The following is a 25558-nucleotide window of genomic DNA, read 5'->3' as shown; positions in this document are numbered from 1 at the left end:
CATCTTTGCATTTCTGAAAAGACAATTACCATCTACAAATATTCTTGAACATTTGGAAAGTTCCTTGAAATTTAACGAAGCTCCCAAAACCTCCAAGAAGTCCATGGAGCTTTTTTGAAGTACGATCTCTGACAAACTACAATGAAGTTCTACGAAGTTTATTGAACTATTTTAAGATCTTCTACAAAATTCCCTAAACTTTTTCAAAATTCCTTACTCTTAAATGAAATTTTATGCAGCTCCTCAAAATGCTAAGAAATTCGCAAAACTTTTACAAAGTGTGCTGTTGTATGTAATTTCCACAACTATTCCAAGTCCTTACTTACATTACCAATCAGGCTAAGGCCTTGTTGTCCTCTGCTGTCCGAAGAAGTCGTCTCCACTCTACTCGATCCAAGGCCACACTTCGCCAGCCTCATAGTCTGCGAAGGGTCCGCAGGTCGCCGTCTTCGTCATAGATTAACCTATCACAGCCCGGGAAGCCGAGCGATTTGCAGTTCCATGTTCAGAGTTTCCAATCGTAGTCCTTATTTCGTCGCGTAGGTCTGTGTCGATTGTTCCAATCCGTATTTCTTTCTTCAGTATTTGCAACTTTATGTTTTGTCCAGGGCGGCTTGTTGGGCCTGCCCAAGTCCATGAGTCTTCAAAAAAGTGTCCTGAAAATATATAGAGGTTCTCGATCAATAATGAGCTTCCCTGAAGTAAAATAATGCTACCTTAACTTCTTCGAAGCTCCACAAACTAAAATAAATTTTCCACTTCTACGCAGTTTTCAGATCTTTTCCAATTTCTTTGTTTCTACGATTTTATCTAAACATCTATGAAGTTCCCACTATGTTTCCTCAATTTCTACGATGTTTCCTGAACTTCTTAGAAATCCTTGAAGTTTTACGAACTTCCCGGGGCTTATTGCCAATTTGTAGAGCCTGAAGACGTGTTATTTTGCCATCGATTAAATATCGATATAATATAATTTCTCAAATTTGTTTCTTCTAGTTCAGAACATAAGAAAAGTATTCAACATTATGGGCTTTGAAAAATCGTTGTTTGTGATTCAATTCGATTGATCGCTGTTAAATAATAACATCGAGCTTGACATGCTTTACAAAATACCGGTAAGTTAAAAAAAACACCGAAAATTCTGGCGGTCCTAGATAATGCTATAGGGGGCCTGGCCCCGTTGGCACCCCCATTAGCTACACCAATGGGTTTCGGCTATATATTTAACCTTTCTCAAGGATGATATGTCCTACGTTTAGGTTGTCTAACTTATCATAGCACCCCCTTCGGTACAAACCTTATCGATTTCTGAGTGCCACACTGTATCTTGGATCCGAGACTTTTACTTTTGGAATAAAGCTCGGTTATGCCGTTTTATAGGAACAAATTGATCGATCGGTTTGAGCGCGGGCGTTGTTATCGATACCTGTTTAGACTTTAAATATATAACCGAAACTGACGGATGTATAAGCGAACCCGTTTTAGCTGTTATTAAGTTTAAAAACTGTGCACCATGAGGTACGGAAGAGAAATGAGGGAAACACTCATGCACGAGATTCCATAACGGCGAATGAGAACGACCTAAAGTTGAACTTAGGTAACTCGTAATTGCCAAACGTGCAGGTATGCAGGGATGAGTTAATTTCCCCATGGTTTCCTGTGGAAAACCTAAAAAATCTGCCGGAAAATGTAGCACCAATAGACCGAATGAATTAAATCTTTACTCTCATATTCGGGAAGTTTTTCCTGGACAAACCTGGAAAAACATGAGGCAAATTAACTCATCGCTGTGTACCTGCAATTTATATGATGTATGAGTTAACTAAGCTCAAATTTGGGTGATTCTCATTCGCCGTGTAGAGTGGTATTTGGAAAAACCACTTTAATACACTCAAAAAATACCACACGTCAATTTCATGTGTCTCACACTTAATTGTGCACGTATTGTCAAACAGATCTATTTCATGTGTAAATATTTTCAGTATTCCGAGGAGGGTTAAAAAAGGAAAATGATTCCAGAAAAATCGATTACCATGGAATTTTTAAAAGGATTTCTGATAAACATTTGAAGAGACTCTCTGGGAGCATTCGTAGGGTTACTTTGAAGCAATTTAAAGAGCGATAAATAAACTAATAGAAATTTTTGGAAGAATTTGCATAACTTTCGGAGGAGGCATTCAAATGAATTTAGAACAATACTAAGGAAAGATGTGGAGAATTTATTGGATTTTTTTCTGTTTAATAGTTTGTTCAGAAATTCAGAGCAAACTTCAAACGCAGTTCTGAAGGGAATTCATAGAAAATTCTGTAAAAACAATTTCATGAGCGACACATAAACTCTTAGAAATTCTGAGGAGAATTAACAGAAATTTCGGAAATTATGTCCAAGGAAATTCTGAAGAGGGATTCAAATGAATTCATAATATTCCTTTTATTTAATATTTCGATCTTTGAAATCGATATTGTGGTTCAAAAGTTATGGATTTTTGAAAACAGTCATTTTTGAAAAAAAAAAAATTTTTTGAATTGTCCTAACATAGAAATGGTCACATTAATGACAAAATAAAAAAAAACACGGGTCTAATATTTTGCGATACAGAAAAAAACTACCAATTCTTACGAAATCCTGCGAACCACTACATAGAACGATATATATGGTTGTATAATTATAAACATCCCAAAAGTATGCCTTTTAATGAGCTTTTTCTTTTAAATCAAAACTTGCCCAATGACATTTTGAGATATTAGGGATTTTAACATTTATTTTTTAATGTTTTCTTGAAAAAGCTCAACACATTTTTTGTATATTATTCCCAGCAAAACATTATTTTTCTCTACAACTTTGCCTCAGACGTCATATCGATCAGAAATACTGTTCCGTGCTACAATTTTTTGAAAAATTTCAATGCCGCCATTTTTAAAACTGAAACCCAAAATGGTCGAGTTCTGGTGAAAATGTGAATCATTACCCACCAAAGTTTCAGACAAATCGCAGAAGGTCGCAAAAAAAATTACTTCAACTAACTACTCTATTTTGAAAATTTTACAAGATCCAAAATAATCGAATTTTAGCAAAAGTGTGAATGATTGCCCATAACAATTCATTATGCAGAGTATCATGCCTATCGGAGAAATTCGGGTTTTTTCGATTCGTCATTTGGCATGAGCATACTCCTTATTGACATGATTGTATAATTTTAGACCTGATTTATGGGCAATTTTGACACATTTTTGCATTGTTGTACTATTAGGCGCAATTTTAGGCGCTTTTTGGGGCATTTTCGGCCTTTCCAAGAACATTTAGGAATTTTTAAACCAGTTTATAAAGTTTGGGCCATTTTGATGTTTGACCATTTTTGGCGTTTGAGAACCATTTTGACATTGAATTATATTTCAATAGTATTAAAAAAGTTTTCTGGTTGGTTTAGTGACTTCAAGGTCAATTTGGTGTTTTTAAAGCTATCCTAGGTCGTTTAACACTCCGAATACGGTGGGTAAAATACTTTACGGCGAGTACGAAGCCTCCGAAAAAGTGTAACAGCAAGTTTGCAATGACATAACTTAGCCATTTCTTGATGAATTTCAAAAATTTTCGTGCCTCTAGAATTCCTAGGCTCTGTAGTCAAATAATCAGAAATATTGAAATTAAGATCGTCAACTTTTTTCAAAAGTGAAAAGAGTCGTTACATGTTTTTTAAAAGGTGTGTTTATGGGTTTTGCAAGTGGCTTAATATCCATAATTTCGATAAATGGGCACAAATGTTAATTAGCCAGAATACAGCCATGGTTCTTATATATGAGACCTGGAGAGAACGAAACGGTCCTCGAAAAATCCGAAACATTCGTAAAAGTGGCCTATCCATAAACCTAATCCTAGAGCTCCGCAGTTTTTTCGAAAAAAATAGGAACTGTGATATAAGAAAGAATTTGGGTTCATGACATAAACCCGGATGTTTAGGGTCTTCTGAATGACGGTCCAATGGCTATCCAGGTCCATGTTTATGTCACGACCCCAAATTCATTCTTATGACACAGTTCCTAACATTTCATGAAATAAACTGTGGGGCTATAAGAACCAGTTTCATGGATTTACCACTTTTAAGTATGTTCTAGATCATTCAGAAGACGGTCTCATGCCTATCCAGGTCCATGTTTACGTCACGACCTAATTTTTTTCTTATATCACAGTTCCAAGAGATTAAAAAAAACTACTGAGCTCTAGAATCAGATTCATGGATGAACCAATTTTACCAATGCTCCGAATCTTCCGAAGGATGGTTCCATAGCCATATTCCGGGTCCATGTTTATGTCACGACCCCAAACTTTTTCTTAAATCACAGTTCCTAATGTTTTTGAAAAAAACCGCGGAGCTCTCGGATCAGTTTAATGGATGGACCACTTTTAAAAATCTTTCAGATCTTCCGGAGAACGGTCTCATGGCCATCCGGTACCATGTTTATTTTACGACCCTAAATTAATTCTTATATCACAGTTACTAGTGTTTTCGAAAAAAAAACCTCGGAGCTCTAGAATCAGTTTCATGGATAAATCCTACTCCTTTAAAAAAATTTGTAACGATTCTTTTCGCTTTTAAATAAACTTGACGGAGGAATCGTATTTGGAGTGTTAAATGATTTAAAGCTGTGTAGGATGTTCCCTAGCTAGTTAAGCGATTGTGAGACAATTTTTGGTGTTACCGGTCTAATCAGCCTAATCTAGATAGTCTCCGAAGTCAGGTAGGCACGATTCCCCACCATAAAGCGTCTTTGAATTTCTCTGCTGGTATCATTTTCGGCGGTCACCAGTGAGTCCAAATGCACGAACTCGTCGACCACCTCGATCTCGTCACCGTCAATCTGAACTCGGGGTGGGAGGCTAACATCGTCTTCCCTAGAACCTCTTCCTCTCATGTATTTTGTCTTAACGGCGCCGGTGGTGTAGTGGTAAGCGTGATTACCTCTCACCCCAGCAGGCCTGGGTTCAATACCAGTCGGCACCGCCGGGATGTTCTGAGGCATAACATCTCTGATCACGCCTTCCTTCGGATGGGAAGTAAAGCCGTTGGTCCCCGGTTCATGAGTTGATTGGTCGATAGGTAGGGTCCAGGTGTGGGAGCTGCCTTCCTGGCACGTCGGTAGCATTGGTGCTCAGCACGAAAAACAAGATCGACGGAAAAAAAACAAACCAAAGGATGTATTTTGTCTTTGATGCGTTGATGGCAAGCCCAATCTGCCTAGCTTCAGCCTTCAGTCTGATGTACGTTTCCGCTATCGTCTCAAAGTTCCGTACAATGATGTCGATGTAATAGGTGAAGCCAAGAAGCTGGATGGACTTCCTGAAGATCGTGCCACTCGTGTCTATCCCAGCTCTTCCGATCACACCTTCTAACGCGATGTTAAATAGCATGATTTTAATCAAGCAAACATATCCTTCTTCAGCTAAGAAATGATTTATTTAGCTCTTAATCATTTTAAACCTTTGAGATTCTTTCCAAAACTGTTTTTGAGCTTATGTTAATCAGTCCTCAGACATCCTTCGGATTTTTTCTCAGAGTACCTTGTAATTCTCATCTGAATTTTTTGGAATTTTTTTTAAGAATTTCATTCAAATTCCCTAGCATTTTTTAAAAAATAACGGCAGAACACAGTTCCTTTGTAATTTTTCTCGGATCTTACTAAAAGTTCTCTTATGAATCTCCCTTAGTATTTCTTTGAAATTATCCTCAGAAAACCCTTTAAATTCTGTTAATATTTATTTTGAAATTCTGATAAGAATTCTCCTTGATGTTCTCCGCAGAACTCCCTTACGTATTTTCGGTAATCTAAGCAAGGTCCGTGCTTACATGATATTTTTCTCGACGTTTTGCATACATTTGTTTGTTTACATGCATCTGAAGCCTGTTGCTCTATCCATGCCAATTGATAGAATTGTCCAAAACTGGTTTAAACTCTTTTACAACGCTCCAAACTTTCCAGGTGAGTGTGACTATTATCAGCCACCTCTTTTTCTTCGGCAACCCTTCCATTTGAACTGCGTGTTAATCTTCGGTTCTATTATCCGCAACTCGAACTCAGCCACATTTTGTAGTGCGTATGTTTCATTTCAAGAAAACCCTGGCAAAATGCGTTTGCTCAGGTCGTAAAAACCTAATCAGATTGAAGATGAAAGGCTGAGGAATCTTTGGCATTCAGCGAAGTGTTTGGTGAGAAAATGCGGAAATGCATGAAATTACCGTATAAATTTTAGTTGCCAAAAACAGTCAATGGGTACCGAAGCCGACCTTCACCCCATGACTTAATCTCAGAAATAGTTTGGTAAATTTTTTTGATTAAATCTCTGCCTTAAAAATTCGGTTTTAAGCCATTCAGTCCGATAGCGTTCCGTTATGCGACCTAGAAAATCCTTAACTCTGGTACTTTGTAAATTCTGGTGCATTAATATCATCAGAGGGCCAGAGAAAATGAGATTCAAATTGATTGTAAGTACCTCGAAAATAACGTAATATTGCAATCATTTCAACACATTCGTTCTTTTTACAACCGGGAAACTGAAATGAAAATTCTCAGACCACCCTGTTTATTATAAGCAACAACTTTCCAGAAGGCACTATGCTGGTAAAATCACAATTTCTAAGTCAAAATATGTATTTCCTCCAAATTTTCATTCCTGGACCACTATGCAATGTTTTCTCTCACTTAACTAACTTCAATTCTCGATCTGAAGAATAAAACTATTTGACCACGTGACCTTTTTGGCTGCGTTTTATGGCTGTCGAAAAGAGCTACAACATCCCAACCGAGAATGCCTTACTGCTCCCCAAAGACAACCACAAAAAAAAAAGAATACCAATCCCATCGATTCATAAATCACACACTGGCGCTTAGATTTTTGCCGTGGGTAGGGAGAAAATGCCTAGCACTCTTGGGAAACCTTTTTCTGTTGGCCAGCACGCACAGTCACACACGTTCATCGAACGTGGGCTGTGTGAAAACCACGGATGAGTTTCTGAAAAAAAGACTACAACTCCCTAAGCTTACGAAATCGAACAAATGAGCAAAATGGTTCGCATCATCCATTACAGACATGTACAGTCGATAATCGCATATAAGTCCCATGTGGGTTTTCATAAATTTTGAGATAACACTATCAATTGGCATCTACTTTCTAATTATGTGAAAAAAGTACGGAGTTTGATCATGAAGACTGTGAAAACAACGTCAAGTTGGATTGGCTCGTCAAGCAAAATAATCGCATATTGGCCCCATCCTTAAATTTTAATCGTCCAAAGGTACAGTACTTGTTTTAACTAGGAAAAAATAACAATAAATTCACTAAGTTTTTGCAAATATTTATTGCACTTCGTAACTTTGAATGCCATTTTCACAATGCCTACTTTCTTCCCAATTGAGACTGATATGCGATTATAGGCAGTATTGAACAACCCTCCAGCGAGCGTAAAATCAGCGAAACCGGCAAAAAGGCATGAAATCACGAACAATCAATAAACACGTCGTCAACACCCAGCAGGGCGGTAGCCAGTCGAAGATGGCTGACCGGCTCTTTCCAGGAATTCTTACAAGCAGATGATAAACGAGAGTGCAACGATCGATTTTGCATGGCAAGCGGTGAACTTTGCTACATTCCAGTGCAATACTTTTGTTCAAACATCGCTTTAGAACAGTTTGCCAAACGATGACAATCACAAGTGCCACTTAATTATCGGAATTACTCGCCCTCGGCCGAGTGGATGAAAATTGCTTAGCCCATTGAAAAACGCAAAAAAAAATGCAACTGACACCACGTCCGGTTTGCTGCACCACTCCAAAGTGACCGACAAGAGAATGCCCCCACCCCCTGCCTTGGGCCACTCGACGACCGATGACGACACTTTCAAATTGAATCGCAAAAAAAATAGAAAACAGTGCACAATGTGTTTTTCTAATTTTCCACGTTGAGTACTTGTGTGCACGGCCGTTGAATTCGACTCTTTTTTATTTCGTTCCGTTTACTCAAATGCGTAGAAACGCAGACTGAGTAAATTTTTCTCAAAAATTAACGGGGAGACAATCGAAGAAAATTTTCTATCAGGCCATGAATATGCGCTTTTGCGAATGTCAGAAAACTTTGAGTTGGATTCAACGGCCGTGCATGTATTAAATTACGACTCAATACGCAGTCAAACAGCAGTAGCATCAACAGAGCATATGGCACCGAATGCGACTGGTGTAATCGTCGAAAGCGATGAATAAAAAAAAAATGCACTCGATGAGAACGTGCAAAATTCGAGTGCCACCACTGTGCTCCGCTCTTTCTCTCTGGCTCACACACACCGCAAGTACACACAATCTCATTTTAAATAGATTTCCGTTTCTTGACCTACCCCAACGGGTTTCGATTTGCGGAGCGGTGCGAGTGGTGCGACCACCGCACTCTCCTGTGTGCGCTGCTGCCTCTTCATTATCGTACGTTCCTACACACAGGACTAGTGCCTACTTGCTGGCTGGGATGATTTTCCCTCCCTGATGAGACGGCAGGACAGGAATTTCCCGACCGTCGACTCCGAGTGCACTTGTACGGTTTCGTCCACACAGAAAAAAAGGGGGAATTTTCGCAACCAACATGCTTCGCATAAGAGAATGCTCTCTTATTTTCCGCACCCATCCAGGTTCTCTCGCTTCTCCTGTGTGTCCCCTCTGAAGAAGAGCTCCTTTCTATTCTATCTACGTAGGTGCATATTCTAGTTCAATTTCGGTATGAAAAATTCGCTTCTGAGTGCTATGCAACTTCATACGGCGGCGCTCCCATTGCCGGGGGGGAAGCAAATGCCGATGCACATTCTCGCTGCTGTGCATAGGGAAAATGCTTTGATTCAGATTTTTTTTTTTTCTTCGTTTTCAGTGAGAACTTTTTCCATTTTTGCGACGACCAGGCCAGGGAGTGGCAGGAGTGTTTTGAGAGTGATAAACGGTGCGAAAGTGATTACGACGAAGGCGGTCACAGATGCATGTTGGTATTTTTTGTGGGTGCATATTTGTTTGCCTATTTCCAGACAAGTGGCTGTTCAGGAGGGTGGAGAAGTTTTTGCACATGAGTGGAAATTTGCTGAGGAGAAACAGTGGGTTGAGTGAGTTTGTTTCGGTTGGGAGATTTTTCACGCAGTAACTTGACTTTGGTGTGACCTACGGATACAAATGGAGAATTTAGTCGAAGGTTTTGGATACTTTAATTCGAAGTTTATGGAAATCACTTCGATCTGGAACAATTTAGCTTCTCTGGAGCAGTTTTAATAAACTATGTCATCAATGCTCCCGTAGGAATTATAGCAACTTTCTTTCAAATTTGGCAAGGTGAAACTGAAATTGAAAACGAAACGATAATGGTTAAATTGTCCAATGTATTTACAGAGGGATTTTTAATTTATAATGCTCTACTATTATAAATATTATTACAACTTCAACATTTTCACATCCATGGAAGACAACACATGTAGTTGATAAAAGTTGATAAGCCAATGAACAACAAGAACTACAGTCCTCAGACATTTGTTGAAAGTCAACGTAGCTTATTCTATATTGATTCAATTTCTGTAAACATACTTTCTTCATATCTTACAGGACGTTCGCATCATGTTGAATTGAATAATTCTAAATCGGAGCTCTTAAATATGACAAGAGGTTTAGATTACTGCGCTTAGCATCTCTAGGCTGATGATGTTCAATTTTACCTTTCATATATGACCGAAAATTTACAAAATTACGTTCGTTGCATTAACTTGGATGTTTCTAAAAATTTTGAATGGAGCGAAACCCTCAGACATAACAGCAATTTATAATATAACTAACATTTTGGATGGCTCGAGTAACACTTGCCTTTGTTGAAAAAAAAAAATACGTCTACTGAGGATTCATTTTTCTAAAAATATCATCTATCAATAAAACAGTCATCGGTCGTCATTGAAAAGTAATGCAACTATGTTCTGTCAATCAAATTGAAACTTTTATTGGTTCTGTTGTCTTGTGAATTTTAGCTATAACGGCCTCTTTTCTGATTTTTATCTCTCAATCTATGGAATCTCCACGAAAACTAAGTTTGAACGAAATTTCTAGAACAGTATAAGGAACATTATGCCGTAGACTACACATGTTTATATCATATGGGTGGAAAGTTCGTAGAACAAATACTTTAAAATTCTTCTCTTTTAAAGATATCTTCGAGCATGAAACTAAGTCAAACTTCAATAAAATCACTTTGAATAGGCAACCTTTCGTCACAAAGTTTGTAGATAACACATTAAGCTTTGATATGAAAGTGTTGTTACAGCAGTTTTTGTTGTTTCAGTCTCGAGATACAGATATTATAAGCCGTAAATTACCTTTAAAACATAAAATTAACTTGAAGCACCTCTAAATCATCACCGATTTTGCTGAAAATTTGCACAAAAGTTGAAATTAGCATAACAAACACGGTGAATGAGAACGACTCAAATTTGAGTTTAGTTCACTCATAATCGCCAAAAGTGCAGGAACTCAGCGATGAGTAAATTTGTCTCATGGTTTCCTGTGGAAAACCTAAAAAATATGCCGGAAAATGAGGAAATTGACGAAAATTTTATTCAGTCTAGGAGTAGTATCAATAGACTGAGTGAAGCCAATCTTTACTTTTCTCAAATTCGGGAATTTTTCCCTGGAAAATCCTGGAAAAACATGAGACAATTTTTACTCATCGCTGAGTTCCTGCACTTTTGGCGATTATGAGTTAACTAAACTCAAATTTGGGTCGTTCTCATCCGCCGTGAACAGTAATTAGGGTTGACCCGGTGTATCCCGAACATTTCTGTTAAAATGAACAGGTCTAGTGAACATTCACGATGCTCCTAGCCAGTCTTGTAAGCGGTCACGGTAGTCGACAAAATTTCTATGATATTTGCAAAACGAGTAATCATAGTACAGTACCAAACTAAAAAATCATAAATGTCATAAATGTCATGCTCTGTCATACGACACTGTCGCTGAAGACCGTCACAAATGTATGTATTTTAGTTTTTCTCATAATAAGAGCTGCTGATGTTGTGCTTGTGTGAATTCTGAAAAAAGCAAGCAATGATGTCCTCGTAATAACAATTCTGATCAGAAATGGTTTATTTTGCACAAAATTGAGGAATTAGAACGAAATCACACATGTCATATGATAGTTATTTGATAATTTTCTTTTTGTTCGAATGTTATTCTACCGTTTTTGTTGTGTGAGAGAGACGACGGTAGAGCATGAGTGTACGAAAACAAACAGACTGTCACGCACAACTACTAAGCGAGTGTAGTAAAAACGTCAACTGTATCAACCCCTGCTCCTAGCATTATGGTTGATGATACTGCAATAGAATATTCAGAAGTTGTTAAGTAATGAGGGATATTAATGGACTCACATTTAAACTGGTCTGCAGGTAATTTTAGATTTGAATTCTCAACTTGCTTTTAATTCTGCTACAAGATAAGTATATATAATTCTTTAGCTTTGAACCAATTGGCATCAATCACAATGGGATTCTGGGTTGCACTTATGAAAATTACACGAGGCTGAGAGTATGTACCCAAACGTGTAAAATTTATAACGAAGTTCCAGAGTATTTGCATGATTTCTTTATATTTTTGAGGTCATCTCGTTCAAGGAATCTAACATTTACCAGATGTCGGACAGGAAAAGTCAGATGCTCTTTTCATCAACGTGCTGTGAAATTATACTTTTGAATTACAAACATGCTGTTCCATATGTAAAGTTTAAAAATCAATGTAACATACTACTGTTAAGACTGAATTGATCATCTCTCAGTGTAGTACGTGTTTCGAGAACACATGTGGTTATTTGTACTACGCTTCATAAATATATAAATACATAAATAAAAAAATGATTTACCCACCACATAATTTTTAATTTATAGAAAAATACTAGATGAATAATGGAGAATCATTTCCCATCATTGGTTACATCAAGATGCATTATTAAAAAAAATCAGAATTATTTCAATCTTGTTGATCACAAACGAACTTGAAAAAGTAAAATCCGTAAAACCATGTAGGGTTCGCAGATGTGAACATGAACGTAACGCTAGCACAATAGAACAGATCTTAAACTGTTTTCCTTAAAGATGATGTTTTGAAAAATTGGCACCAAAATAGGAATGTAATGACGCAACAACCGGAAATCATACAAACATGATAAGTAAATATACATCGATGTGCTCAATTCCGTCCAATTTCTCACACGTTCCCTGCCCGAAAAACATTTTTTTTTTATTTCGTGACATTTTAAAGTAGGGTAAATGATGGCTTCGGCAGCCATCGACTGTTTTCGGCAACCACAATTTAAACGTTAATTTCGCTGTATTTTCTCACTAAAACACTTCGCTGAATGTATTTAAACGATTCCTTAATCTTTCAGGTTCAATCCTAATACATTTTCACGACTGATAAAACCGGTTATGTCAGGTGTTTCTTCAAATGAAACATAAGCACATGAAAATACGGCTGATTTCGAGTTGCCGATAATAGAACAACTGGTTAACACACAGTTTAAACGGAACGGTTGCCGAAGTAAAAGAGGCTGCCGACAATAGTCACACTCACCTGAGAAGTTTGGAGCGCCTTAAAAACGTTTTCAAACCGTTTTGGACAGTTCTGTCGATTGAAATGGATAGAGTAGCTAGCAGCAGATAAATGTAAACAAACAAACACGTCATATGTGTGCGTGACACTGAGGAAATGCTAATAGAAGTGCGGAAGCTGCTTAGATTGCCGAGAATACGTAAATTCCCCTACATCATATTTTCGATGTGGTTGAAGTGCATCGGCTTTGATGTGATAGTTTAGTTTTCTTTATCATCGAGACTTTCAACCGTAGGCTCTTTATAAAATCTTTTCTAATGTTCTACGAAACCCATGCGCTTTTTTTAGTAATCCTATTGCACCAAAGTATAGCTTAAACATCCATCTTGAGGATGAATGAGAAAGATTCGTTATTACAGTTATGTGAAATTATTGAAAGTTGGCTGCGCATCTCCACAATCCAGCAGGCCCCTCGTTTGATCGAGCGAAAGCAACCCTGGCATGCGATCGCCTGTGACGGCTAAATGACAACGAGAATTTGGTAGGTCTATCATCGATCGGGGTAAGTGTCAGATGAGGAAAACAAAGACTATAAAGCCAAGAAAGTACACAAAGCCGTGCGGTGTAAAAGTTTTGCTTAATACTAAATTATATATAGTTTGATTTAAAAGTTATCAATATTACTATTATTTGAACTTACATTACTACCTAATCTAGTGAGTATAATTAAATTTAATCGAACCTATAACTATCCTAAACCTAAATTAATAGCTTTTAGGGTACTACTGCTAAATAGTGCTACTATCTAACCTAAAAACTAGCCTACAAAGTTGGAATCGCGGTAAGGAAATAAATAAAAGAATTTCTTCTAAATCTAAACAATACAAATATTACAGCTTGCAGCCAGTACTCTCAAAACAGATAAAATAAAACAACTACAGAAAGGGGACTAAACGTGAGTAAAACACTAACAGCTAAAGCTTACACCGATACCGACCACATACATACAATAAAATTAATATCGAACACACTTATAGATATAGACAAACTACCTTATAACAAACTATGTAACCTATTTACAGGAAAATTATAATATCTCTACGAACTCCTAAATTCTGGGTTCTGATATTAAATTTACGGAAGAAATCCCTGTCCACCTGTTGCCTCTCGCAACATTTTATAATTTTCGTTTACGCAAGCGAATTGAATCATGCACGGCCGTGGTAATCGTGGTAGTCGGGGTAAATCGTCCAAGAATGATCAGATCTGTAACCAAGCGTGTACGTGTCAGGACTGCGACAATCCTGATACGACGGACATGGTCCAATGCGATGGGTGTGATAAGTGGAGCCACTTTGCGTGTGTGGGCGTTACTAACGAAGTCGAAAACCAGAGCTGGGTTTGTCACGAGTGCCAAACTGCCAAGGAAACTCAGCTGCAGTCTTCGTCATCGAATCATCGAGAAGGACATGTCAGCTCTAAGGTTAGTGTCATCGAAGAACGGACGAGAAGCTCCAAACCATCTTCTGTGGATCGAAACAGCCAGCAGGAGCAACGTAACATGGTGCCAAAGGTGGTAGTAGCACCTGCCAGTGAGGAAGCGCATTCAGTGAAGACGAAGGAATCCATCCAAAGGCCAGCATCTTCCAAGGTGTCATCACAATCACGACTGAAGTTGCAGCTACTGAAGTTGGAGGAGGAACGAGCCTTCGAAGAAGCGCAAGCCGATAAATTCCGTGATTATCTGAAGGATAAGTACGAGCTGTTAGAGCAAATGACAGACCGGACAAGCTCGAACCACAGCGAATCTAGCAGCCGGGTGAGAAAGTGGGTCGAAGAAATAAACGACCAGGTGGCTGACGGAAACGTAGCTGGAGGTGCAACAGAACCATTTAATCCTGATGGACACTCCACCGCTCATCCGAACCCAGCAGGCGGAAACCGTCGGTTAGTTCTTGCAGGACACAATCGGGTAGATCACAACATCAGTGCACCAGAACATTCTGAACCATATGCAGACCAACGTCAATTGATCACTAGTCGATCAGGTCCGAGAAACCCAAACAGTTCTCCGCTGTGTGGTGTCAGAAGTTCTTCCAGGGTAGCCCCCAATCTCCTCCCCACGGGAATACAGCATACGTCTTCCGCTGCTTCGGTTAATCGAACTCAACGAAATACTTGGTACAATACTTGTCCTCCTTCGCATAGCCAACTCGCTGCTCGACAAGCTGTATCTAAGGATCTTCCTCCTTTCTCTGGGAACCCTGAGGATTGGCCGATATTCTTTTCAACGTTTGAGAGATCCACCGCTATGTGTGGATACTCAAACGAGGAAAACATGATCCGCTTGCAGAAATGCCTCAAGGGAAAGGCGTACGAAGCTGTTAAAAGCTGCTTGATGCACCCAACGAACGTGTCAAGTGTAATGAACACGTTAAGAGTACTGTATGGTCAGCCTGAAGCGATCATTCATTCATTGATCGTGAAAATAAACGCAATTCCAACGATCAAGGAGGATAAACTGGAGGCATTAGTGGATCTTGCGGTCAAGGTGCAGAACTTTTGTGCAACCGTAGATGCATGTGGATTAGATGACTATTTGTATAATGTATCCCTCCTCCACCAGTTAGTAATCAAGCTACCACCTACCCTGAAGCTGGAATGGGCCCGATATCGCTTACAACTTCCAAGGGTAAACCTAGCTACATTTGGTGAATGGATATTCTCGCTCGCCGAGGCTGCGAGTGTTTTAACGATACCAGCCATAGTACAGCCAAGCTGTCCAACGAAAATCGCAACCAATTCGTCAAAGAAGACCAGCACTTTCCTGCACACTCACTCCGAATGCTATACAGGGAACTCTCCGAAATCTTCGAAGGACAAATCTGACGGTGATAGCTCTAAAAAGACAACACCAGGCGTCGATAGCTGCCCCGTATGTGATGGAAGATGCAAGTCTGCATCGATCTGTAAACGTTTCCTTCAACTCTCTCGAGATTCCAAGTGGGCTGCTGTAAGGGAGTTTGGACTATGCCGCCGCTGTCTCCGCCGCCACGAAGGGAGATGTGACACGAAGCCATGTGGAAGAAATGGTTGTGCGTTCTATCACCACGAGCTACTCCATAACGACAACAGATCCCAACACCCTGCATCGAGCCACCCGGCAACTACAGCACCACCCGCAGCCCCACAAGCTGGACCCAGCGCAGCACATGGATGTAACACCCACCAGTCCGCTGCAAATGCCGTACTGTTCCGCTATCTTCCCGTTACTCTGTACGGAAACGGTGAAGCTGTCCAAACTTACGCCTTCCTCGACGAGGGCTCAGCTGTGACTTTGTTGGACCAAGATCTAGCTGACCAACTGAAGCTAAATGGCCCTATCAACCCGCTCTGCCTTCGATGGACAGGTGGTACTGAGCGCAACGAGAAGAGCTCACGCGTAGTGGATCTGAAAATAACTGGTACGCAGAACCACGCTAAGGAGTACCAACTAAATGGAGTTCGAACGGTGAAAGAGTTGTTACTACCATGCCAATCCCTTAAAATGGAGGAAATTGCGCAACAGTACCCACACTGTCGAAATTTGCCGATCGGATCCTATACGAACGTTCGTCCACAAATCCTCATCGGCCTGAAGCACGCTTCAGTTGGCCTGGTGCTGAAAAGTAAGGAGGGAAGTTTGGAACAACCTATAGCCGTCAAAACCAGACTTGGCTGGACAATATGCGGGGGATGTGATACTAGTAATACCTCAAACTTTGTCCACTATACGTTCCACGCTTGCGAGTGCAGCCATCAATCCGACGAAGACGTACATCAAATGGTAAAGGAATACTTTTCGATGGACAGTCTAGGCATCATGAAAACGAGCAAAGATCTGCTGTCAACAGACGATCAACGAGCCGTCTCACTTCTCCGATCTCTAACCAAGCTCAAAGGTAACCGGTATGAGACTGGACTACTATGGCGCTATGATGGTGTTCGTCTGCCAGATAGTAAAGAAATGGCATTACGTCGACACTACGGCCTCGAGAAGCGAATGCAGAAGGATCCGGAGTTAGCCAGTGCTCTGAATGAGAAGATGTCTGATTATCTGGCTAAGGGATATGTTCGCCAACTGTCAGATGAAGAGTTAAACAAACACTACCCAAAAGTATGGTATCTGCCAATCTTTCCAGTTTTTAACCCCAATAAACCTGGCAAAATAAGGATTGTGTGGGACGGAGCTGCAAAAGTATTTGGCGTTTCCCTGAACTCTGCGCTGCTAACAGGTCCCGATCAGCTGTGTTCACTCTTTGCAATATTGTTGCAATTCCGTGAATACCGGGTTGGCGTCACTGGGGACATACGGGAAATGTTTCACCAGATCCTTATGCGGTTGGAAGATCAACAGTGTCTGCGGTTCTTCTGGACGGACAAGACTGGCAAAATCCAGGTCTACGTAATGAATGTAATGTCATTCGGCGCTAGCTGCTCCCCAGCTAGTGCCCAGTATGTAAAAAATATTAACGCGGACCGGTTTGCTGGAGAGTTTCCTGAGGCAGCTGATGTCATAAAGAAGCGGCATTACGTGGACGATGCGATGTTTAGCACCGAGACGCCTGAGCATGCCATTCGCCTTGCGCAAGAGGTTCGGCAAGTACATTCTGCAGGTGGCTTCGAAATACGCAACTGGGTGAGCAACTCACGCCAGGTGTTAAACGCGCTGAGCGAAAGCAGTACTACGGAGAAGAACATGGATATGTCGATGGGACCGATGGCTACCGAGAAAGTGCTAGGGATGTGGTGGTGCACAACAGCCGACGAATTCGTATACAAAATCGGATGGAATCGCTACAATCCCGATCTGCTCACCGGTCGTTGTCGACCCACAAAACGTCAGATGCTCCAAGTCCTCATGACTATCTTCGACCCCCTTGGACTGATTTCTCACTTCCTGATGTTCTTGAAAATTCTTCTTCAAGAAGTGTGGCGTGCCGGAGTTCAATGGGACGAAGAAATCGGCGATTCCTTGTACGAGAAGTGGGCCAGATGGTTGAAAGTGTTGCCGCAGGTGGAAAGCGTCAGAATACCACGGTGTCTTCGATCTTCGATGATCCCCAGTGACTGTAAAGTACAGCTACATATGTTCGTAGACGCCAGCGAAAACGGTATAGCCGCCGCCATGTTCCTCCGTTTCGAACACAATGGCGTCGTATGCTGCTCTTTAGTTGCAGCCAAGACAAGGGTGGCCCCCCTGAAGTTCCACTCCATCCCACGACTGGAACTGCAAGCAGCTCTCATAGGAGCAAGATTAGCAAGGTCGGTTACGCAAACCCTTCAGACTACGATACATCATGAATTCTTCTGGACCGACTCTCGTGATGTGCTCAGCTGGATCAATTCGGATCATCGACGATACAGCACGTACGTGGCACATCGTGTAAGTGAAATACTCGACGTTACAGAAGCGGAAGATTGGTTTTGGGTACCGACAAAACTAAACGTTGCAGATGATGGTACCAAGTGGGATACACAACCTGATCTTACTCCCGAATCCAGGTGGTTCAGAGGTCCCGATTTTCTCTACCGTAGCGAATCGGATTGGCCGAAAGTCTCGTCGAAGTCAGATCCTACAGACAACGAGTTACGACCCTCCTTCGTGGCACATCTCTCCTTGTCCGATCCTATGATTATCGTCTCGAAGTTCTCTAGCTGGAAGAAGCTCATCAATGTGGTTGCTTACGTTCACCGTTTTGTCGGAAACTGCCGTCGAAGGAGTACAAACAAGCCAGCTGAAAATGGACCGCTATCTAGAGACGAACTGTATGCTGCTGAAGGTTTTCTGTTTCGCCTAGCTCAACTAGAAGGTTATACCGATGAAGTAGCCTTCTTCTTGAACAACCGCAGTGATACACCAGATAGAACCCTTCCTAAAAGCAGCCGTTTATACAAGCTGACACCCTGGTTAGACGATCGCAGGGTAATGCGAATGCGGAGTAGAATAGCCGCCTGCCAGTATGCCACCGAAGAAACGAAGAACCCAGTGATCCTTCCTAACGACCACCCTGTTACCTCCCTGTTAATCGCCCACTACCACGAAAAATTCCACCATCAAAACCACGAAGCCATAGTGAACGAACTTCGTCAAAAGTACGTCATTCCTCGCATTCGCGTTAAGTATGCGGCGACAAGGAAGGGCTGCCAGCGATGCAAAAACGAGTCCTCGATTCCACAACCTCCAATCATGGCGGACCTCCCAGCGGAACGGCTAGCTGCTTTCACACGCCCTTTCACTCATGTCGGCGTTGACTACTTCGGTCCCATGGAAGTTGTTATCGGAAGAAGAACGGAGAAAAGATGGGGAATGATCGTCACCTGTCTTACGACACGGGCGATCCATATAGAGTTGGCCAACTCGCTAAGCACCAGCTCATGTATAATTGCTCTTAGAAGTTTCATGGGCCGACGCGGAACTCCAAGGACTATTCGGAGCGACCGGGGTACCAATTTCATTGGCGCCAGCCGTGAACTCAAGAACCTGCAAGAAGCAGTCGACTACGAACAGGTTATGAAGGAATTCGTAACCACGGAGACGAGCTGGACCTTCAACCCACCTCTGGCTCCCCATATGGGTGGCAGTTGGGAGCGGCTAATCCGGAGCCTGAAGAAAAATCTGATGGCCATCTGCCCTTCAAGGAAGCCATCCGAAGAAGTGCTGAGGAGCCTACTCACGGAAGTTGAAAGCACGCTGAACTCCCGACCACTCACTCACGTGCCTATCGATAACGAGTCGTCACCTGCACTCACACCGAACCACTTTCTTCTGGGGTCGTCGGATGGCTCGAAACCGTTTACCTCGCTGGATGACAGTGGCGCCCTTCTCAAACAAAACTGGCGTACATCACAAGCGCTGGCCAATCAATTTTGGAAGCGCTGGCTATTGGACTATCTCCCGGACATTACAAGACGGACGAAATGGTTCGTCGATTCGAAGCCGATTGACCGAGGCGACGTGGTGATCATCGTGGACTCCAACCTGCCCCGGAATTCTTGGCCGAAAGGTAGAGTCATCGCAACGCAACCAGGCAAAGATGGTCGAATCAGGTCAGCTACAGTAAGGACATCGACCGGCATATACGATCGCCCTGTGGCCAAACTGGCGGTCCTGGATGTTCGACGCGGAGAGGAGCAAGCCGACCAGACGTCCGGCTTACCTGGGGGGAGTGTTGGCCATCCCTAGTTGGCTGCGCATCTCCACAATCCAGCAGGCCCCTCGTTTGATCGAGCGAAAGCAACCCTGGCATGCGATCGCCTGTGACGGCTAAATGACAACGAGAATTTGGTAGGTCTATCATCGATCGGGGTAAGTGTCAGATGAGGAAAACAAAGACTATAAAGCCAAGAAAGTACACAAAGCCGTGCGGTGTAAAAGTTTTGCTTAATACTAAATTATATATAGTTTGATTTAAAAGTTATCAATATTACTATTATTTGAACTTACATTACTACCTAATCTAGTGAGTATAATTAAATTTAATCGAACCTATAACTATCCTAAACCTAAATTAATAGCTTTTAGGGTACTACTGCTAAATAGTGCTACTATCTAACCTAAAAACTAGCCTACAAAGTTGGAATCGCGGTAAGGAAATAAATAAAAGAATTTCTTCTAAATCTAAACAATACAAATATTACAGCTTGCAGCCAGTACTCTCAAAACAGATAAAATAAAACAACTACAGAAAGGGGACTAAACGTGAGTAAAACACTAACAGCTAAAGCTTACACCGATACCGACCACATACATACAATAAAATTAATATCGAACACACTTATAGATATAGACAAACTACCTTATAACAAACTATGTAACCTATTTACAGGAAAATTATAATATCTCTACGAACTCCTAAATTCTGGGTTCTGATATTAAATTTACGGAAGAAATCCCTGTCCACCTGTTGCCTCTCGCAACAAGTATGATGCGTGGTGGGGCTGACAAAACCGGGTCATCACTGTCCAAACAGATCGGTGAACTTAGAGCAACCATACCGGTGCGTTGCTATTCGGACTGGTATTTTGACAGCTTAGGTAGTTGCTATTTTAGTTAGCAACCTGTTTGCACACCTATCATTGCTATCAAGGTTGAGAATGTATTATTTTGACTTTCATTTCGGTAGTTGCTAATTTGGGTTTTGACGTTGGAGTACGTCTTTGTGGACTATACTATTGCACCCTAGTTCATCAGTTAAAAAAGTGTGACGAAATAGTGTCAGGCTTTGAATGCTAATATCATGGTAATTTATGAATGAAATTCAATTTTAACTAAACCATTTTATTCAGATTAAATGTAAGATTTGTTTGGTATAAAGAAGATAGTTGTAAATCAATGGTTAACTATTGAAAAATGTTGTGTTTAGTCGTAATAAACCAATCACGTGCTCGCTTGCTTTGACTATCGAGAGAACAGAGAGACAAGCCGGTACCATTCAATACTCAATGTTATTTTACTGTCTTTGCTTTTTTCTATTCATTGGCGTACATTAGTAAAATACAGAAAAAAATGGGACTTAGAATGCTAATCTAAGTGCTTATGTAACGGAAACGTAGAAATTTGACTGTAGTCATCGTTTGACTGCCGAGTGCTGAAAAGGGATGTTCGTTGCATTGCAAAGTAAAAAGAAACTAACTCAGAGAGTGAGTAACTTTTACTTAATTGTGAGTAATTTTTACTCATTCGTATAAAGAAATTTCTAAAAGCGTAGGTAACTCAACGCATGCGTAACCTACGCTTTTAAAAAATTCCTCACCCGGATGAGTAAAAGTGGCTCACTCTCTGAGTAAGATTCGTTTTCAGTGTTGTAATGCAGGAAAAATGTATGGCCAAAAATCGAAATTATCGCTCAGCTGCATGATAATAGTGTATTCAGATCTGAGCATGCATTAACGGAGCGGAGTTCTCTCTCGTATCTTCGCAAAGTCTCGCCCCGCGTGCGAAATATCGCTCAATTTCGATGAATTGTAAACCGTTCATATTTTCATCTCTCTTTTTTCACCGACAATTCACTATCGTCTTCCATGTATAATGTGAAAATATTCTTCTTCTTTCTTCTTCTTCGCATTTCAAGCTTATTGCATATCGCATATTAGCTTATTGCGTGCTCTCACAACTTAGTGTTCTAGATGCACTTCCACAGTTATTAATTGAGAGCTTTCGATGCCTGTACCATTTTTGCATTAGTATAATTGTGTAGCAAGTACAATCATACTCTATGCCCAGGGAAGTCGAGAAATTTTCCAACCTGAAAAATTCCTCGACGGGAATCGAACCCAGCCACCTCCAGCATGGTCTTGCTTTGTACCTGCGCCTTAACCGACTGAGCTAAGGGAGGCCCCCGAAATTCGAAAATATATCTACCTGAAAACAAACGAAAATGTTTTTTTCATCTCCCATTTGGCACTCAAAACTTGCAAAACGGCGTTACGCCAACGGAAAATTCCATAAACAACTGTCATTTTTGCGTGAAAAATGGCAGATTGTTCTTTACTCTCTCGCTACACTGAAAAATTCCATATCACCCTGTGTGCGAAAAATCAATCCCAACAACGCGAATACGATTTAATACGACGAACGAAAAATAAATACCAAGTCAACTTGATCTATTTTAACCGGTGCATTGTCTTTTCACTACCACTGCTTTGCGAAGAAATAAGAAGAAGAAGAAGAAGAACCATAACTGTTGTTTTGGTTCTTAATTATGGATCATTTTCGCTTAGATGGGTAATATTCACTTGATCGCTGAGAGCAATAAATCACATATAAAAATAAGAAGTTGCAGACCTGATTTGAACCATGAACGCTACGATTACACTAGTTTACAAAACAACATAAAAAGTGTGAACGTTAGGGGTTGACCAACGTTTCTAATGCAAAATCCTACGCTGAATTCAATGCCGTGGTCAGAAAAAAATTAAAGTAGAGCCATTTTTGAGTTATACAAAAATTTTGATTTTTTGAATTTTGGACAAAAGTACGATTACTAAAATGTCAATATCTTTGGAACTAGTGCACCAATTTTAAATCTTTTTTTATGAAAGTGAAGCTAAATAAATTTGCTATCGTTCACTGGAATATTATGTCTTAATTAAAAATTTAATTTTGAAGTCATTGAAAAATTTACAGCATTTTTTTTTTATTTTTCCTGCGAATTTTCCATAAAAATCTCGTTTTAATCAACATTTTTATTGGGATTAAAAGATTCAAAAAATCCTTCCATAATTTATTCTTAAAGTCCATTAAAAACTGGAGAAAATGAGCCTTTAATGGATGAAATCGGTTGGAAATTGTCGAAGTTATGATTTTTTTTGTAAAATCATGGAAATTGAATGTTCCAAGATTGGCCGTTGTCCCGCTCCTAGGTTCATGCACCACTTCCAGTAAGCCTTTCTGCGGACGTGTACGCATACGGTGCATTTCACTAACACTACAAGCTGTCACGCAAAATTAAATGGGATATTTTCAACAATATAATTTACGCTAGTGTTTGTGAGACCGCTCGGCGAGAACCTAACGCAACCAACTCAATTTGACAGCTTTCTTTCTTTAACATTGCTTAACGATGTATACGACAAAACGTGAATTCAAGTGTAAAAATGATCCTCAAAAGTTTTGTTACGCGTGTGGTAACTATATATTTACAAAATCGGTCAATTTCACTGCTTCGTTGCAAACTGCATACAGGCTTTATTTTAAAATTGATCCTGGAGACTTTGACGAACCGTGGATTCCAAAAGTATTATGTAGTTCGTGCAAAACGTGCTTGGCTAGGTGAATGTCAGGCGCAAGGTAAATTGATTTTTTGAATAACTTTCATAAAAACAATTTATGTACAGCGTCACAAAACAGTTGAGTATCCACAAGTGGCTTCTATGACAAAACCTGTTCCACATTCAAGTTCGGTCCCGTATCCTGTTTATCCCTCTGTTGAATCGACCGTTACAAAAAGTGAGGAGGAATTCAAGGAGGAATGTGAGGAAGACTTCGAGGTAGAATTGGAAAGAAACCCAAAACTGTTTACACAATCCGAATTTAATGATTTGGTGCGAGATCTCGACTTATCGAAGGAGAAATCCGAAGTGCTGGCATCACGCTTGAAAGAACACAACATGCTGAGCAAGGAGGTCAACATTTCTTGTCACAGGAATCGTCACAAGAAATTTGACAAATATTATTCTACAAAGGACAAGGCATGTTTTTGCCATGACGTAAACGGCTTGTTTGAAGAGTTTGGTGAGCCATATGATCCAGCTGAATGGCGTTTATTCATCGATAGCAGCAAGTTGAGCTTGAAAGCCGTTTTACTGCATCAAGGGAATGAGAAACCTTCTATTCCATTAGCTCATGCCGTTAATATGAAGGAAACGTATGAATGAATGGCTCTATTGCTCAATTTGATAAATTACAATCAACACAATTGGAAAATTTGTTCCGATCTTAAAGTGGTTGCCATGTTGACTGGATTGCAACAGGGATACACAAAATATATGTGTTTTTTGTGTAAATGGGACAGTCGAGCTCGTAAGGAACACTACGTCCGAAAAGATTGGCCAAAACGGGATAATTTCACAATTGGTAAAGACAACGTTAAAAATGATCCTCTTGTGGTAAAAGAACGCATAATACTTCCACCACTACATATAAAACTTGGGCTATTCAAAAATTTCGTCAAAGCGTTGCAAAAAGAAGGGCCGGCATTCCAGTACTTGAAATCAGTATTTCCAAATTTATCTGACGCAAAGATAAAGGAAGGTGCATTTGTTGGCCCACTGATCAAAAAACTGCTGAATGATTCCGCATTCAATACAGTTTTGACATCAGATGAGGAAGAAGCGTGGAAATCGTTCAAGCGTGTTGTCACAACCTTTTCAGGAAATTTCCGAAGCCCAGATTATGAGGAAGCTGTCGATGAATTGCTCAAAAATTATGAGAAAATAAATCAAAAATATTGTGTTTGTTGCATATAATTTATTTCAAATCCTTTTATTTCACTGAAAACAGGTGTGAATATGTCTTTGAATTTACATTTCCTACATTCTCACATGAATTTTTTCCCGGAAAATCTTGGTGACGAGAGTGATGAGCACGGCGAACGGTTTCACCAACAAATGAAGATGATGGAACGTCGTTACCAAGGGTTTTGGGATGAAGCAATGATGGGTGACTATTGTTGGTTTCTGATTCGAGAAACAAGATCAAAACATCGAAGACAAAGTCTTTCGATTCTCAATAATTTTTAATAAAACCTAAATAAATTTCTTTTGTATCAACTCGGTTTTAAATCCTGATATGCCTTAATCAAATTGATATGTAGAGAAAAAAATCTCCCATGAAAACTTTACATGCGATTTGGATGCTTACAACGACACCTAGAAAAGGAACTCTAAAGCTGTTGTATTTCAGCAACATTTTTAAGTGTTTTACAAAAATGCTCATAACTTCGACAATTTCCAACCGATTTCATCCATTAAAGGCTCATTTTCTCCGGTTTTGAATGGACTTTAAGAATAAATTATGAAGTGATTTTTTGAATCTTTTTATCCCATTAAAAATGTTGATTAAAACAAGATTTTTATGGAAAATTCGCAGGAAAAATAAAAAAAAAATGCTGTAAATTTTTAAATGACTTCAAAATTAAATTTTTAATTAAGACACAATATTCCAGTGAACGATAGCAAATTTATTTAGCTTCATTTTCATAAAAAAAAATTTAAAATTGGTGCACTAGTTCCAAAGATATTGACATTTTAGTAATCGTACTTTTGTCCAAAATTCAAAAAATCAAATTTTTTGTATATCTCAAAACTGGCTCTACTTTAATTTTTTCTGACCACGGCATTGAATTCAGCGTAGGATTTTGCATTGGAAATGATCATCACCTTACCGAGTTCAAAAATGCTGTAAACTAGTGTTATT

The 25558-nt window shown here is 40.0% G+C and overlaps 2 protein-coding genes across 2 annotated transcripts in view; both read left to right on the top strand.

Annotated features, from left to right (window-relative positions):
* The window catches only part of Hr3 (Hormone receptor 3), a 349911-nt gene that overhangs the window by 224843 nt on the left and 99510 nt on the right, over nucleotides 1-25558 (top strand). The gene's annotated exons all lie outside the window — the stretch shown is intronic.
* Nucleotides 13049-20524, top strand: LOC135703679 (uncharacterized). The gene is made up of 3 exons (XM_065224959.1): nucleotides 13049-13441; nucleotides 13497-20227; nucleotides 20283-20524. Exon 2 carries the CDS (start codon nucleotides 13811-13813, stop codon nucleotides 19823-19825), a length of 6015 nt encoding a protein of 2004 aa, XP_065081031.1. The 5' UTR covers nucleotides 13049-13441; nucleotides 13497-13810; the 3' UTR covers nucleotides 19826-20227; nucleotides 20283-20524.

The sequence above is a fragment of the Ochlerotatus camptorhynchus genome, unplaced genomic scaffold (genome assembly GCF_037179485.1).
Source record: "Ochlerotatus camptorhynchus isolate MF236.1 unplaced genomic scaffold, CSIRO-AGI_Acam_v1.1 ptg000220l, whole genome shotgun sequence".
NCBI lineage: Eukaryota > Metazoa > Arthropoda > Insecta > Diptera > Culicidae > Ochlerotatus > Ochlerotatus camptorhynchus.
The sequence above is the reverse complement of the archived record's forward strand: the minus strand, read 5'-3'. Positions and strand labels throughout refer to the sequence as shown.